At 39.2% G+C, this 15,675-nt stretch overlaps 1 protein-coding gene across 1 annotated transcript in view; it reads right to left on the bottom strand.

Moving 5' to 3' along the window:
* Positions 1–15,675, bottom strand: part of RERE (arginine-glutamic acid dipeptide (RE) repeats) — a 461,041-nt gene that overhangs the window by 270,869 nt on the left and 174,497 nt on the right. Inside the window, exon 2 of the mRNA XM_012662585.1 lies at positions 2,592–3,060. Within this exon, the coding sequence (XP_012518039.1) occupies positions 2,592–2,916 (325 nt within the window). The 5' untranslated portion in view covers positions 2,917–3,060. The remainder of the gene's footprint in view (positions 1–2,591; positions 3,061–15,675) is intronic.

Here is a 15,675-nt window from a genome sequence, read left to right as displayed (position 1 = left end):
CCCGCCTCGGCCTCCCAGAGTGCTAGGATTACAGGCGTGAGCCACCACGCCCAGCCTAAAAAAAAAATAAATTTTTAAAATATTAATCTGTGCTTTATATTCTCTAGAAACAAATGTGCACTAAAGATCTACCATTCAAAAACTAGTAATCCATTGAAGACGTCCCTTATAATATTTCCTAGAGGTTCTAAGCATTTAAAATACAACTAAGCATACAGAATGTTTGCAATTGAGTGAGGATAAGGGTTTTTCATCACTAACAAAGGACGTTATTAAAGTAGTTTAAATCAAGAAAAAAAACAGGAAGGAAAACAAAGGAAAGAAAAAAATCAACTCCCATCTGGAAATTGCATCGCAGTACCCTAACTTTTGATTCTTCAGTTTAAGTAAACCTAAAAAATGGGCAATATTTAACAAACCCCCATCTAGAAGGAAGTTATGTGGAGATGGCAACCAAGTTATTTAGCTTCAAATGCATCCCAAAAAAGAAAAGAAACCAATGGGAAGGTCAAAGACAATCTCCTTATCAAAGAGTCAAATATCCAATGGACCTGGCTAGGTACAAACCCCAGGCCACAGCACTGTCCCCATCCAAGTACAAAGGGTTATGCTTTGGGTGCCACAGGAATTTTCCACAGCATTTCTGGCCTTTATGGATTCTTTATAACAAATTTGACTTCCAGAGAGAACATACCTTTTTCACATTTCACAAAGGTCTTCAGATTTTTTAAAACAATGCCTGCCACCATAAATACAGTCCTTCCCAAAGCACTTTACCACGAACCGTTTTATAAATAAGCCCTCAGCAATCTCCCTCTACATATTCTGAAAACCAAAGAGAGGATCTTGTCACCTTGTAGAAGGTGGAAGTTGAATGTGCAACATTTCTCAAATCTGTTTTCTCCAAACTAGTTTTTCTTAGGGAGATACTCAGCAGAAACAGAGTGCCACAGTCCCATAAATGGGAAAAAGAGGTGTTTGTCATGTTAGAGGTTTCCTTAACTGTAGGACTTCTGGAAGTCACTAATTATGAATCTCTCATGAGGAGGGCAGTATAGGCAGCATTTTCCAAATGTATGTGAATTACTAACGTGTTGGTGAACTGTCCTCACTGATACAGGAGTAACATTCCATTTTATAAACATTGATAACAACTAGTACTCAATACCACACAAGGTAGCTGGCCTTTTGACCATGATCCAAACAATTGCATTACCACATTAAATTATCGAGAGAAAACAATAATAAGTAGATCTTTCCTTATATTTAAGTTATCATAATGTACTCTACATCTAAATAAGTCAAGATATTCTGTTCCTTTCTCATGGTTTAGAACTAAACAGGCCCTAAACGAACAATTTCTGGTAACTCTACAAGAGATTCTTTAGACACTAAGAAATTCTTACTGCCCGATATCTAAGTCTGAATCAAAGATAAACACCTATAGTACTGTAACGTACACATCACTACATCACTGCAGCAGAGCTGTAACTGCTCTAAAACCGCAACTCTGATATAATCTTATTTCATATAAGTATCTTCTCAGTTAATCTTCAACCAAGAAATTGTAGTTGTGAATACAAGTTTGTGTTAAGTTTTAATACTGCTATCTTTTGAAATTGAAAACTAATTTACATATGGGAAAAAAAATCTGGAACTTTACATGAAGTTCAGAATAGTTACCATACTCTTCAATAAAATGACTGTTCCAGGTTAATGACATAACACAGAAGTACTTTAATCTGGTCCTTGGAAGAACATCAAACCGGGAAGCTTTAATCTGTTAATTACATCTCATATGAAATTCATGTCAATCTTTGCTAGTTTTACTGGCTTCTGTAAGAAAAGTATCTTGACACACACAATACATCTAACGAAAAAGTTAGGATTTCCTAGTGTTTGACAAGTTCTGGTTCACTTGTTTCCCTGCATCTCATCTAAAAGCTGGCTCTGTCTCTCTCTAAGCAAAGCTATAAAAGCCACAATACATTGAATGGCCGTAATACATTTTCTGGAATACCAAACAGGTTAGATGGCTTCAACTATTATCATTGATTCGAGGGCCTGAAGCACAAAACTTTGGAAAAGAGGTTAACAGAGGCAATAAACCTTGGTCTGAAGGCCATTAAAAATACCTCTCTAGCTTCTTTCTGGTCAATCCCATCCCAACATAAAATTTCCTATTTCCAAGAATCCTAAGGCTTACTTGTCTCCACCATGTATTCCATTCTGTAGGGTCATCACAGACTAATTTGTGGTTGAAGATAAAAAGAGTGGATTCAAAGAATGAAAAATACTAAGCAGGTGGTTAAGTGAGAGAACAAACAGCATGTGAAAACAGGGAAAGAACTCAAAAATGCACAATCCAGGACAGAAGACCAAGAGAGACACAAGAAGGAAGTCAGTAAACCCATCTGCCCAAAAGTGGGTCACATGTTTGGTTAAACCGAATTTTCCTACCCAAAACTATTATCTACTTTTCTGGGTTCCAAGCCCGCCTTAACACACAGAAAGTGTATTTATTTCACCACGATACTAAGATCATTCCCCCATACAAACAAAAGTAAAGACACAAATGTAATGCCCCTTACCTCCTGGTCTGTAGACAACATCATCCTCAGTGATATAGGATGTTATCTCACCAGTATCTGTCCTTTCATAACGAGATTTTTTTTTTGGTGGTTTCTTTTTGTTCTTCTTTGTGGACTCCTCTGTGGTGGCACTATTGTTGTCATTGTCCTCGTCTTCACTATGATCACTCTCGGCATAATTTTTGGCTCCACCTTCCAAGGTACAGCTGCGGCGTGGCCTTGAATTCTCACTCTCTCTTGCCTTGTCTCTTTTGTCTCTCTCCCGGTCCCGATCTCGGTCCCGGTCCTTCTCTTTGTCTTTGTCTTTGTCTTTGTCAGCTGTCATGATTCGCCACGTGCCTTCTTCTGTCCTCTCACGGCTAGGCCTCCGTGAAAGGTAGACAGTAAGCCTGGGCTTCAGTCTTCTGAATTTCTCACTCAATTCCAGGGAAAATCCAACCACTCCAACAACCCCAACGTTTCAAAAATGCTGGGAGAGAAAAATGAGAGAAAGAAATTGGTTTTACTTTAATGTTTTCTCATATTTCCTTCATAAAATAACGTTTTGTTAAACAAATGTCTTGCTTTAAACAAATGTCATGTTTTAAACCTAAAAACTTCTCACAGACCATATGAAGAAAATTAAGACAAAGTGATATAAAACTTAAATATACAGTTTTTGGCCCAGCTAGCAAATGGTTTGGGGTTTTCTACCGCACCAATAATGAAAACTGAATGCATAAGAGTAAACTATACTCCCTGTACACCAATTGTTTTTTCCTTTTTAAAGACAAAGCATACCCCACTGGACAACATAAAACGGATATTATTATACAAAAGGAACTTCATAATGCACAATATTAGAGGGGAAAGAACTTGAAGTAAAAATTATCTCTACTTGAAAAAATAGCAATAATTTATATAGCCGTGTAAAATATCTCGGATATCACACAGAGCACTATATTCTAAAGACTCTTTCTAACTACTCTATAAATTCCCAGAGCTCCTTTCAAGAATAAACATAAGATTTGATGCAAATGAAAGTGAGAGCCTCAAAGCAAGATTCTTTCACCTTCAATTGCATTTTACACATCTTCTCAGTCTACCATTCTAGGTATGTTCCAAGAAAAATGGTTTCTCTAAAGATATATCATTTCTGCTTTAACAAACCACAGCGACTTCCAGAAACAACCTATCTTTAGGTAATATTAGGTGGTTTTTACATTCTTTCAAATTTCCACTATAAATAGCCTCCTTAATAAATTCCTCCTCGGAACTAAACCCAACAAGAAAAGTCTGAAGTTTTTAACAGTTTGCAATGAGAAGAGTGAATCCCAAACTCCAACCCAATATAGTTCTTATAAAAATTTTATAGCTGGCGGGGGGGGGGGGAAGCTTCTTTACAAGTCAGTTTTGATTTTTTTTTTTTTTTTTGAGACAAAGTCTCACTATGTTGCCCGGGCTAGAGTGAGTGCCATGGCGTCAGCCTAGCTCACGGCAACCTCACACTCCTGGGCTCAAGCGATCCTCCTGCCTCAGCCTCCCGAGTAGCTGGGACTACAGGCATGCGCCACCATGCCCGGCTAATTTTTTCTATATATTTTTAGTTGGCCAATTAATTTCTTCCTATTTCTTTTTTTAGCCTTGCTCTTGCTCAGGCTGGTTTCGAACTCCTGAGCTCAAACAATCTGCCCGCCTCGGCCTCCCAGAGAGCTAGGATTACAGGCGTGAGCCACCGTGCCCGGCCTACAAGTCAGTTTTGGAACAGACCTAATACCAATCATTTATCTTCTGTGATCTTTAATCATCTTCCCTGATATCTTATCTCTCTTGTTCAATAATCTTCACTATATACTATCTAGATGCCAGGTGTTCAGAACTAAAAATACAATGAGAGAAAAAAAACTCGTGGTCCTTGTCCTCAATGCTCAAATGCAACAAAAGGAGCCAACTGATGAATCTATTATGAGAACCATCTGTTTCTCATGCAACTAGGGCCAGATAGGAAACAGCACATGCAAACAAACAAAAAACTGGTCCTCTTAGAGACAACAACAAACAAATCAGTTTGCAGTTACATGCCTCAGATGCAGAGGAAATACTCTTTGGTCATGCCAAAACCGTAAAAATTATATACTCTCTCCAAAGCTCTTAGGTCAAATCTGATACCAGAAAAGACTTCCCTGTAAGCATGTCAAATATCCTTAGACATTCAGAAAAGTAAAAAATGTTAACTACAGCACAACCTTTGGGAGACAGACAATGAAGGAGCAATAATGCTGATCATCTATAAGCAAAGTCAGAAGGTTGAAAGCACATAGCACAAACCAAGATTCCTTCCTCCTACATAGGAAATATGCTTTCAGATAGGATTTCAATTGTCTAAACGTATGTAAAGAAAAGGAAAAATTATTCTAGTGCCTACAGAAGTTTTGTCTAAATGAATTCTTTGCTAAACAGACAGTAATAAATTCCCAAGTCCCTGTAGGTCACTAGTGCCAGCAACCGAAAATACACAGACATATTACTTTCTTCACCAGTCTTAAGTTTAGAGCATGAACAAGCCAATCATGCAAGAAAGAAAACTATCAGATAACACAGTTGTTAAAACATTCCTCTTTGACACTGAAAACTTATCAAGGCCTACTGGGAGTCCCAAAAGCAGCTTAGGCTGAAAACTTCCTCCTCTCAGTTGTACTTTCCAACAGAAATACTTCCAGTAAGTTTAAGAAAAAAAAATCATTCTCCCTAAGGTTAACAAGATAGCTGCTCCAGAAAATTATGTGAAAAACTGTATTTTAACAGCACAATTCACAATCACAAAAATGTAGAATCAACCCAAATGTCCATTAATTCATGGGTGGATTAATAAATGTGGTTTATGTACACCATGGAGTACTACTCTGCCATAAAAAAAGAAATAATACCCTTTGCAACAATCTGGATGGAACTAGAGACCATCCTCATAAGCAAAGTGTCACAAAAATAGAAAAACAAACACCACATGTACTCACTATTAAACTGGAACTAACTGATCAGCACTCACGTGCACAGATGGAAGTAAAACTCAATGGAAGTCGTGCAGGTGGAAGAGGGGCAAAGGGATGGGTGAGATCATAATGGGTACAGTGTACACTATCTGGGTGATGGGCACACCTATAACTTTGACTCAAGCAGTACAAAAGCAATTGATGTAACCAAAACATTTGTACCCCTGTAATATTCGGAAACTTTTTTTTAAATGGAAAAAAACTTATTTCAGCAGTCAAAGAGAAAAAATAAATCCAAATCATACATTCAACACTACTCACTACAAAATCACATGCAGTTTCCATTTACAAAGAAAATAGAATTGTTTCTGCCAAGAGTGAGCAAAAAAAAATTCAAAAAACAGAGATGTCTACAAAATGAAATCCAGTGTATAGAAACATAAAAGCAATGTTCTTAATTATCTGAAAGTTGGCTCTCTTTATATATCATATTGCCTATATTTTAATCATATGTTAATGATTATATCATTTACATATTAATAATACATATTTATACAGTCAACTTTCAGATAACTAAGAACACTGATAACCAAGGCAAAAGTTAATCTAATTATCGTTTACATTTGGCTCTAAAATATAGCTCGCTGGGGATATATATTTTTTCCTCTGCATTTAACATACTAATCAAAATTTTTCTGAGCCTCCATATACAGTGACCAACATACACCAATAATGTGACATTTGTCCAGGCGTTGTGGCTCGAGCCTATAATCCCAGCACTTTGGGAGGCCAAGGTGGAAGGATCACATGAAGCCAGGAGTTCAAGACCAGCCTGGGCAACATAGTGAGACCTCATTTCTACAATCAATCAATCAATCAATAAATAAAATGTGACATTTGAGAAAAGGGACCCAGAAAGGAACCAGGTGGCACTGACAGTTGTCATTTCAATTTGCTAGAAATGATCTACAGAGCAGAACAGACAATGGTGTCATTATAGCAACATGAGGTTTATAAAGAGCGGGTCCCTCATTTGATTCTTTCAACATGTCAGTGAAGTGAACCACACAGAAGTTGTCATGCCCACTTTATAGACTATAAAACTGAGAAGAGATCATCTGCACAAGGCCACATCACTAGTGAGTACAAAGGCCGGATTCTAAAGCAGCTCTTATAAAGCAAAATCCTATCTGACCTGATTAGGACCTGCTACTACTTGTTCTGGCCAGCGTCTCCAGCTCTTCATATGCACCAACTCTTCCTACATGTATCCACGCTGATAATTTGCACACATAGATTTAGGAAACACACTCACTTTAGGAAACACAACCTCCTGCCCCCACCCCAGAAGATATTTTTCTCCAGGAAGAAAGCCAAAATTATTGAAAATGTGTATATCGATCAATGTTCAACCTAGTGAAGCAGGAGGTTCAATATAACAGATTTTAAGTAATAAAAGGAAGAAAATCTAATCTAGAACACATTTCAAATTTACAACAAGCTTCATCTACTTGTTGAACAAATGTTTCCTGAATGCCTATTATGTGCTACTTTCTGCCCTAGGTGCTGGGAAAAAGCAGAACCACACACAAAAATCTGTACCCTCATGGAGCTCATGTGCTAGAGAGTGGAGAGAAATCATAAACAAAAGGGATCCCCACCTACATGCACACATACACACACGAGAGAAAGAGAGAGAGAGGAGGAAAGGGGGGGAGGAGGAGGAGGAGGGAGGGGCGGGGGGAGAGAGAGAGACTACAATTTTAAACAAGATGGTCCAGGCGAGCTTCACGAAGGTGACTTTGATCCTGACTAAGAGTTAGAGAGGAAGCCATGAGGACACATGAAGGGAGATGATTCCAAAAGAGGGAAATGCAGTGCAAATACCCAGAGTAGGAGCAAGCCCGCACAGTCCAGACATCAGAGGCCAGAGGGGCTGGAGTGGTACGAGAAGAGGGAGAGACCAGAAGGGTGAAGGGCAAAGGGAGGAGGCCTGGAACCTATCAGGCCTTATAGGCCAGTGTAAGGGCTTTGCCTTTTACTCAAGTGAATTGAAACGACTGGAATGATACTTTGGCAGGGACGCGAATAGCAAAGAAAGACACGATCTGACTTCCGTTTACGTAAGATCCACCCTGGCCACTAAGAAAAACCTAAAAGGATGCAAGGGGCACAGCACGAAGAGTGGTGAGGGAGGAGGCTTAGGCAACAACCCAGGAAAGGGGTAAAGGCAGCTGGACGGGCCCGGGTGGTGGCAGCAGAGAAGGGGAGACGTCAAATTTTCTGTGTATTTTTAAGGTAAGAGTCAAATAAGATATGCTGATAAACTGTGACATGAGGCATGAGAGAAAAAAAGTCAAGAACAACTTCAAGGTATCTGGCCTGAGCAGCTGGATGGATGAAGCTGCCATTATGTAAGTTTTCTGCGAGAAGAGCAGCAGTTCAGGTATGAACGTGTTAAGTTTGAGGAGCCTATAAAAACCACAGAGATTCTAAACAGGCAGAGGTCCAGGCGAGAGACAGAAGTTTAGTTTTTAAAGCTGTGAGACTGAGTGAGATCACCAACAAAGTGAGAACAAGTAATTTTTTGATAAAAATTTTAAAACTCAAGAAACATTTATTCCTGAGCAAGAGCGAGACCCCGTCTCTACCAAAAAATGGAAAGAAATTAATTGGACAGCTAAAAATATAGGTAGAAAAAATTAGCCGGGCATGGTGGCGCGTGCCTGTGGTCCCAGCTACTCGGGAGGCTGAGGCAGTAGGATCGCTTGAGCCCAAGAGTTTGAGCTTGCTGTGAGCTAGGCTGACGCCATGGCACTCGCCCCAGGCAAGACAGTGAGACTCTGTCTCAAAAAAAAAAAAAAAAAAAAAGAAACATTTATTATTCATGCTTGAGTAGAAAGGATACTCAAAACAGACTTGTAAATTATACATTTCCAAAAGCGGTACCCCTAAGAATATACTTATTCCTCACTAGTTTTCTGATTATAAGACTGTACTTCATCATTTTATTTTAATTGATAAAATGTAATCAGCTGGCTTGGTTTTGTTTTAATCTAATCAGGGTCAAGGCTTTCAACAGAGTCAGTGATATAAAATTGCTCTTCACTACTTCAAGTTATTTTGACCTCTACAAACATCATTTCATCTCTTCCAACTGAAGCCATCAACGACCACAAACACCTCTCACTACTTCCCAGAACCAAGTCAGATAAAGTATCAAAATTTCGGTCATGCCCAGCATCCAAACCACATTTAAGAAAACCAATTCCTGTCATTACTTACGCTGTCCCAGGAGGTTATCCCCAGGACAGAACAAGGAATACTGGACAAAGAAACCAAGATCTAAGCTCTTGGCACTGCCACATGCTCTACTGCCTTAGGCAACTTACTCTACCTATGAGTCAGTTTCACTGCTGTAAAATGGGGACAATACCTAGACACTTCACAGTGCTGCTTAGTTAGGTATACTATATGTATACCTGTTATTAATTATTATAAATTATTAATACAAAGTACTTTACAAATATACACTATGAATAAGGTATATTTATTTCAGTCATGACTTACTCTCTACTATAGTAGGTAATAGCCAATAGTGTATTGTGTTGTGCAAGATATAAAGACAGCCAAAAACATCCCTATCCTCGAGAAACTTATCTACTGGGGGCGGGGGGGGTAATATTTATCCAATTGCATGACTAATAAACAAATCATATAGAATTAACTACAAATAAAGAAAAAATTCATCAATATCTCCTCTTGGATCATGTAAAACTAACTTATCCCTAAAAACTTAGCCCTCCCTTCTGAGTTCTAATCAACTCAGTTGCTCCAGCCAGACTCTTTGCAGGACACTTGACTCTCAACCAAATGCAGTGAGTGAAGTCTAATTAATTCTTCCTCACTCAATCACAGCAAGTAATATTAATATTTTTCCAAATGCCCAACCACACACCAGGCATTTTGCTCAGCTCTTACAATCTACCAAACATCCTGACTATCTGAAATTTATACATTGCTCCAACTGAATCTTAAGAATCTTAACTTGCCTACTCAAGCCTCCATCATCTCTTATACAGATTAATACAACTGCTTTCTAACAGGTCTTTGTGATTACTAAATTTTGTTTATGCCTTTCGTCTAATCTGTCCTCCAATGCAGCCAGCCAGCATATTTGACACACCACATTTTTAAACAACTTTATTGAGATATAATTCACATATACCATACGAATCACCATTTAAAGTATACAGTTCAATGCCTGCTGTGCCTTTTCAAAGATTACAGAGACCTTCACGTCCTGCCTGCCCATTCCCCTCTCCCGTCCTGCTTCCATCCCTCCTGTGCGCTGCTGCCACCTCAAGACACCCCTTCAGTCCCTGGAACCTACCTGCTAGAATACTCTTCCCCTTCCCTTCTCTGCCTACCTTCTACTCACCCTTAGGGTCTCCACATTTCTGCTCTCCACCTCCAGCCTCCCAGACTGACCCAGAGTCCACCCTCTTATTTCACCCCATCCTGCCTGTAAAGTGGCCCTCATCGATCCCACTATTGTTAACTTGTGTCACTTCACTAACTGCAAGTTTCATGAGGACAAGAACCACGTCTATCACATCATATTCCCTGAAACAACTCACACTAAAACAGTTTCCTTCTCTGTAGCAAATCCACCATTTAGCAGCAGCTGACAGGGATGACGACATACCCTCCTTCTGAAAAGTCTTTTTTCCTTTTCCTTTCCCAGCACAGTACTCTCCTGGGCCTATTTAACTGCTCCGTGTCCTATCAAGACACTCTCTGGAGCCCTCTTTTCTCATCCTCTGCTTTCTACTTGGTCAATCTCATACATGTCCATCACCTCTCACCAGATACCACGTACACACAGGAGATCCACAAATGTACATGTTTACCACACTTTTCCTACTGCTCCAGATGCATGTGAAAACTGCCCACGTGAGATCTCCTCTTGGATGTACTGAAGGTATCTCAACATATCCAAACCAAAGGCGTATTATATTCCGGCCCAGATCAGCCCCACTCCTAGATGGTTTCTCCATGCTCATTCTGGTATGCAAGTTGGTATCTTTAGTGTCTCCTCTCTGTAATCACAGTATCGTGTCATAACAAATCTTGTCCTTGTTACCTTATAAATTTCTCTCAAATTCATCTACTTCCCAACACCTCCAACACCACAATCTTAGTTCAAGTTACTAGCATATGGCTTTCCTGGACCGACCACTTCAATCAAATTTTTGATTGATCTCTTCAAATTCACTCCTCTGAAACCCTACAATTCTTTTTCTATACTGCACCTAGGGTGTGTGCCTTTCAAAAGGCTAATGATATTATGTGTCAATCCCCACTTTGCAATCCTTCAGAGACTTCCCACTTCTGGTAGATAAAATCCCAAATCTTTACCATGATTTACAAGGCATTTATCTTTTTTTCTGGCCTCATCTCACAGTACTCTCTTATACTCTACATTCAACCATATTATCTTTCCATCAGTTCTTTGAATGCATCATACTCCTCCTACCCAGAGTCCTTTGTTCATGGTCTTCCTTCCATCTGTGATGCTCTTCCCCTGGCCTAGGCTCCCCCTACTCTTCCTTCAAGCCATAGCTCAACAGCAGGGTCCTGAAGATGGCCTTTCTTGTCCCAAATGAGTAGGTTAAATTCCCTTCATAGAACTTTCCACAACTGTAATTTTACATTTGTTTGTGTAATTTGATTAACTCCTCTCTCCACCATCAAGCTAGAAGTTCCATGAGGGACTGACCCTCAACTGTTTTTGCCCTCTGTTGTATTCCCACTTCCTAATTCACTGCCTGGCACACAAAGAGTAATAAATTATTTATTCTTCCTTCCCTCCCTCTCACACATAAGCTGGATCAATAAAGAGGGCATTATAATGAGACTTTTACTTAGTAAAGAAATATTTCATGAATAAGTAACTGAAAAGGAACTTAAGCTGGTTCACAAACCATGAATAGAATTAGGAGAAGCAAAGAGAAAGAGAAAGGCACTCCAGGTGGAAAGAACTTCACTTACAAGAATGTTCAATTAAATAGCCATCCCTGATGGCAGCCACAGGGAAAAAAAGCAGTAGGAGACTAAGGTGGAGATAAGTTTAGGTAGAGTGGGTGGAATGGATAATGGGAGGCCCTAAAATAATAAAGCAGCTAACACTCACTGGGCACTCAATATGCTCTAAGCACTTTACTCATGTTAACTCACTTAATCTTCACTATAACAAGGGTGATAGTATAATTTATCATCGAAACTATGACAGATCTGAGAGTGAAAAGAGACACAATTAGTAATCATGCAAGAAAACACATGTAAACCAGGTCATACGATCATCCTAACTATAATCCTATTCAGTAGGTACTATTTTTTACTAAAGGAAAAGTAAGCACAGAGAGGCTGAGCAAGTTGATCAAAATTACATACACAGCTACGTGTTGGGCTTAGGATATGAACCCAACCAAGCAGCTGACTCCAGAGCCCATACAAGGCTACCCTGCCCTAAATCACATGGCCTCAAAAGCCAAGTTATCCAATACAGTAAGATAAACAAACAGGGTACTATTACCGGCTATTGAGATGAAAACAGCATTTGGGAACATTCATCTTACCTAGAGTAGGAGATATTTTCCATCAAGAGTTATTAGCATCAGCCAAACAAGCTTGCTTTCAAATCCACTATTTCTAAAAGCCTAAATAAGGAACCAAAGAACCTCAAGTACTTCTGCCTTCCCCATTTCTGCATTTATTATGTCTTAAAAATGTTTTAGCATCCTCCTTTAAGGAACAAAATGAGATGGTTCCAGTGTGGAAGACCTAAGTGAGCAACCCACTCTGTTGCGCCCTGGCTCTAAGAGAAGCAGCTGCAGCCAGCATGCAACAGAAAACCAAAGAAGCATGCTACAGCTGGGCGACTTGCTTTGAAAGGGAAATCAATTTTCTTTTCCCTTCCCTTTCGTAACATGCCTGGGAAAGAAAATGTAATGACTTTTGCTCTGGAAAGGGAAATGTCACTCTAACACTTGTAGACACTGCATAAGAAATAAGGCATTCTCATAAACAGCAACCCCTAGGCAGAATACCTCAAAACAATGCCAGAGAATATCTGATGAAGCTGCAAGGTAACAATGAAATATGAAGTCAGCAGATCTGTAAACTCATGCAGAAATAAAACTTTTTTATGTGAAACTGATGTGGTATTGAGAGATTTTCCATGTTATAAAGTTTTCCACCTGACCAGATCCAACCATGTAAGTAAATAGCTACATGTACCCCTGCACAATTCTCTACATCTAGGGTTAATGAATACCTAAACTCAATCAATCCTGCTAAGAGCTTATACACTTCTTCTTTAAACATATGGATTTTTGAAGGGACCTAAATAACTGCAATGGGATGTCCAGGTCAAATTCAGAAAGCAGCATTGTGGTATCAAAGCAGGAGGAGGCACAGAATGAATCTTTAATCAGAAGGAAGTTTAATGCTGAGAGTAGCACTTCTTCATCCCCTTTAGGGCTCTGGAAAAACTGAGAGAACAAAGACTGGTGGACTCTGACAAATAAGACATCTTAATTTCTTTGAAAAAGACATAATAATAACAAGGGACCACTGCAGAGGGTGGGGAAAGTATCCAGAACAGCAAAGCCCTAGGTTACAATTAACAACCCAATTAAAATTAAATAAGAAACAATATATAACCTTTATTATTTCAAGCACGAATTCCCAAAGACGAGGGGCTCCAGGTTTCCAATAAAAACCAAAAATCCTGGCTTTCTTTAAAGAACACAAAAACTCATTCATACAAGCCAATTGCTTTCATATCCTTTTTAAATGTGAAGCTTTTGTCACCTATGTACATGATATTTTACCTCGTACATTGCTTACAGTTGGGTCTCTTCTATTCAATGAGTTAAGGGAAATTCACTGTTCACTCTAAATGAGGGCTTCTCAACTACAGTACAATTAACATTTGGGGCCAATTTTTTGTTGTTTGGGGGGCTGTCCTGTGCATTATAGGATGTTTAGCAGCATTCCTGGCCTCTACCCATGCAAATTCTAATAGCACAACCCAGTGCCTCAAGGAGAACTACAAAAAGTATCTCCAGATATTGCCACATATGCTCTGGGGAGTAAATTTGCCCACAGGTGAAAACCACTGCTTTAAACGAGTCATCTGTCCATTGCAGAGATTTCAAAGGGTTAAGCTTCTGTGTTGCTTCACTCAAAATTATGCTTGACTAATATGGGACCCATAAAACCAACACCATTATAAAAACTATAATGCGCCATGGTCTTTGTTCTCTGAAATAAACTAGGCTACTTCAAAGCATTGCCCGAAACAGTAATTCCACAGATGTTTGGAGCTGAATTAGGAAACAGAAGCAAATATCTTGAAAATCTTGGTGTTTACTGGCAAGCCCTGAAGGTTGTTAGGAACAACAGTACACACTGGTGACCCTCTGGTCACAAGGCCATGTAGAAGCTTCTGTAGTCACACAACTAAAGAGAAAACTTTGTGCCCACAAATGCCAAGGGCAAGGGAAAACAAATGCCTATGAAACCGAAGCCCTGATCTGAAGGGGGGAAAAAATTCCTAAACTCCCAAAGCATGGCTGTAAAAGAAAACCAAGAGAGGAAAAGATAAATATAAAAACCAAGTAGATGGATAAATAAAATGTGGTATATCCACACAATAGATCATTCTTCAGCAATTTAAAACAATGAAGTACTGACACATATTACAACATGGGTGAACCTTGAAAACATTATGCTAAGTGAAAAGAGTGGTCACAAAAACCTACATACTGCATGATTCCATTTATCTTAAATGTCCAGAAAAGGCAAATCCACAGAGAAAGAAAGCAGATTAGTGGTTGTGTAGGGCTTAGGGAAAGGGATAAATGAGGAGTTGACTGCTGTGGTTTTAGGGTTTCTTTTGGGGGTGATGAAAATGTCCTAAAATTGACTGTGGTGATGGTTGCCAGTATCTGGCAATTAAAGCGATTAAAGTATACACTTTCAATAGGTAAATTATATAATATGTGAATTATATCTCAATAAAGCTGTTTTTAAAAAAACCCCACAAACAAACATACACAGGCAGCAACATTACAAACTAACAAGAATAAGCTCAGGCTTCACTACAGCCAAATAAAGACAAATCTGGCTATAAAACTCACAAAAGTGAGCTTTAATAACCACCAAAGAGGCCCTCCTATGAGCTGGAAGGCGAAAGAAGCAGGTAACCTACAAAGGAGAACCCATCAGAGTAACGTCAGACGTCTCAACTGAGAGCTTACAAGAAAGAAGAGACTGGGGCCCCATTCTCACTCTTCTCAAAAAGATAATGCCCAGCCTAGAATCTTGTACCCCGCAAAACTAAGTTTTGTATATGAAGGAGAAATAAAGACCTTCTCAGACAAGCAAAGACTGAGACAAGACCTGCCCTCCAGGACGTATTCAAAACAGTATTACACATGGATCAGCACAATAAACACTTAAGAATGTAAAATCATGCAAAAGCTAAAGGTCAAAGGCCAGATACCACAATGGCTCAAGACAGAAAACAAAGCGACAAAGTTCAACTCAACAGGATGAACAGAAATCTACCCTGCTTATCAATTCTCTCAATAAATGTGAATGGCTTGAAGTGCCCACTAAAGAGAAATAGGCTGGGTGTATGCATAAATACACACAAGCCAAGTATCTGCTGTCTTCAGGAGACACATCTAGCCCACAAGGATGCATTCAGACTCAAGGTGAAGGGATGGAAAACAATATTTCAAGCAAACAGAAGCCAAAAGAAAGCTGGCATGGCGCTTCTGATTTCAGATAACTTAGTCTTCAAATCAACAAAAGTGATGAAAGACAAAGAGGGTCGCTATATGATGGTGAAGGGTACAATTCAACAAGAAGACATAACAATTCTAAATATTTATGCACCTAAATCAGGTGCACTCAGATTCCTAAAGCAAATCCTACTTTATCTAAACAAAATGATAAACACCATAATAGCCAGAGACTTCAACACTCCTCTAACAGAACAGGACAGATCCTCCAAACAGAAAATAAACAAAGAAACAATG

Source organism: Propithecus coquereli, unplaced genomic scaffold (assembly GCF_000956105.1).
Source record: "Propithecus coquereli isolate 6110/MARCELLA unplaced genomic scaffold, Pcoq_1.0 Scaffold77, whole genome shotgun sequence".
In the NCBI taxonomy this organism is placed as follows: Eukaryota; Metazoa; Chordata; class Mammalia; order Primates; family Indriidae; genus Propithecus; species Propithecus coquereli.
This window is presented reverse-complemented; position numbering and strand designations above follow the sequence as displayed.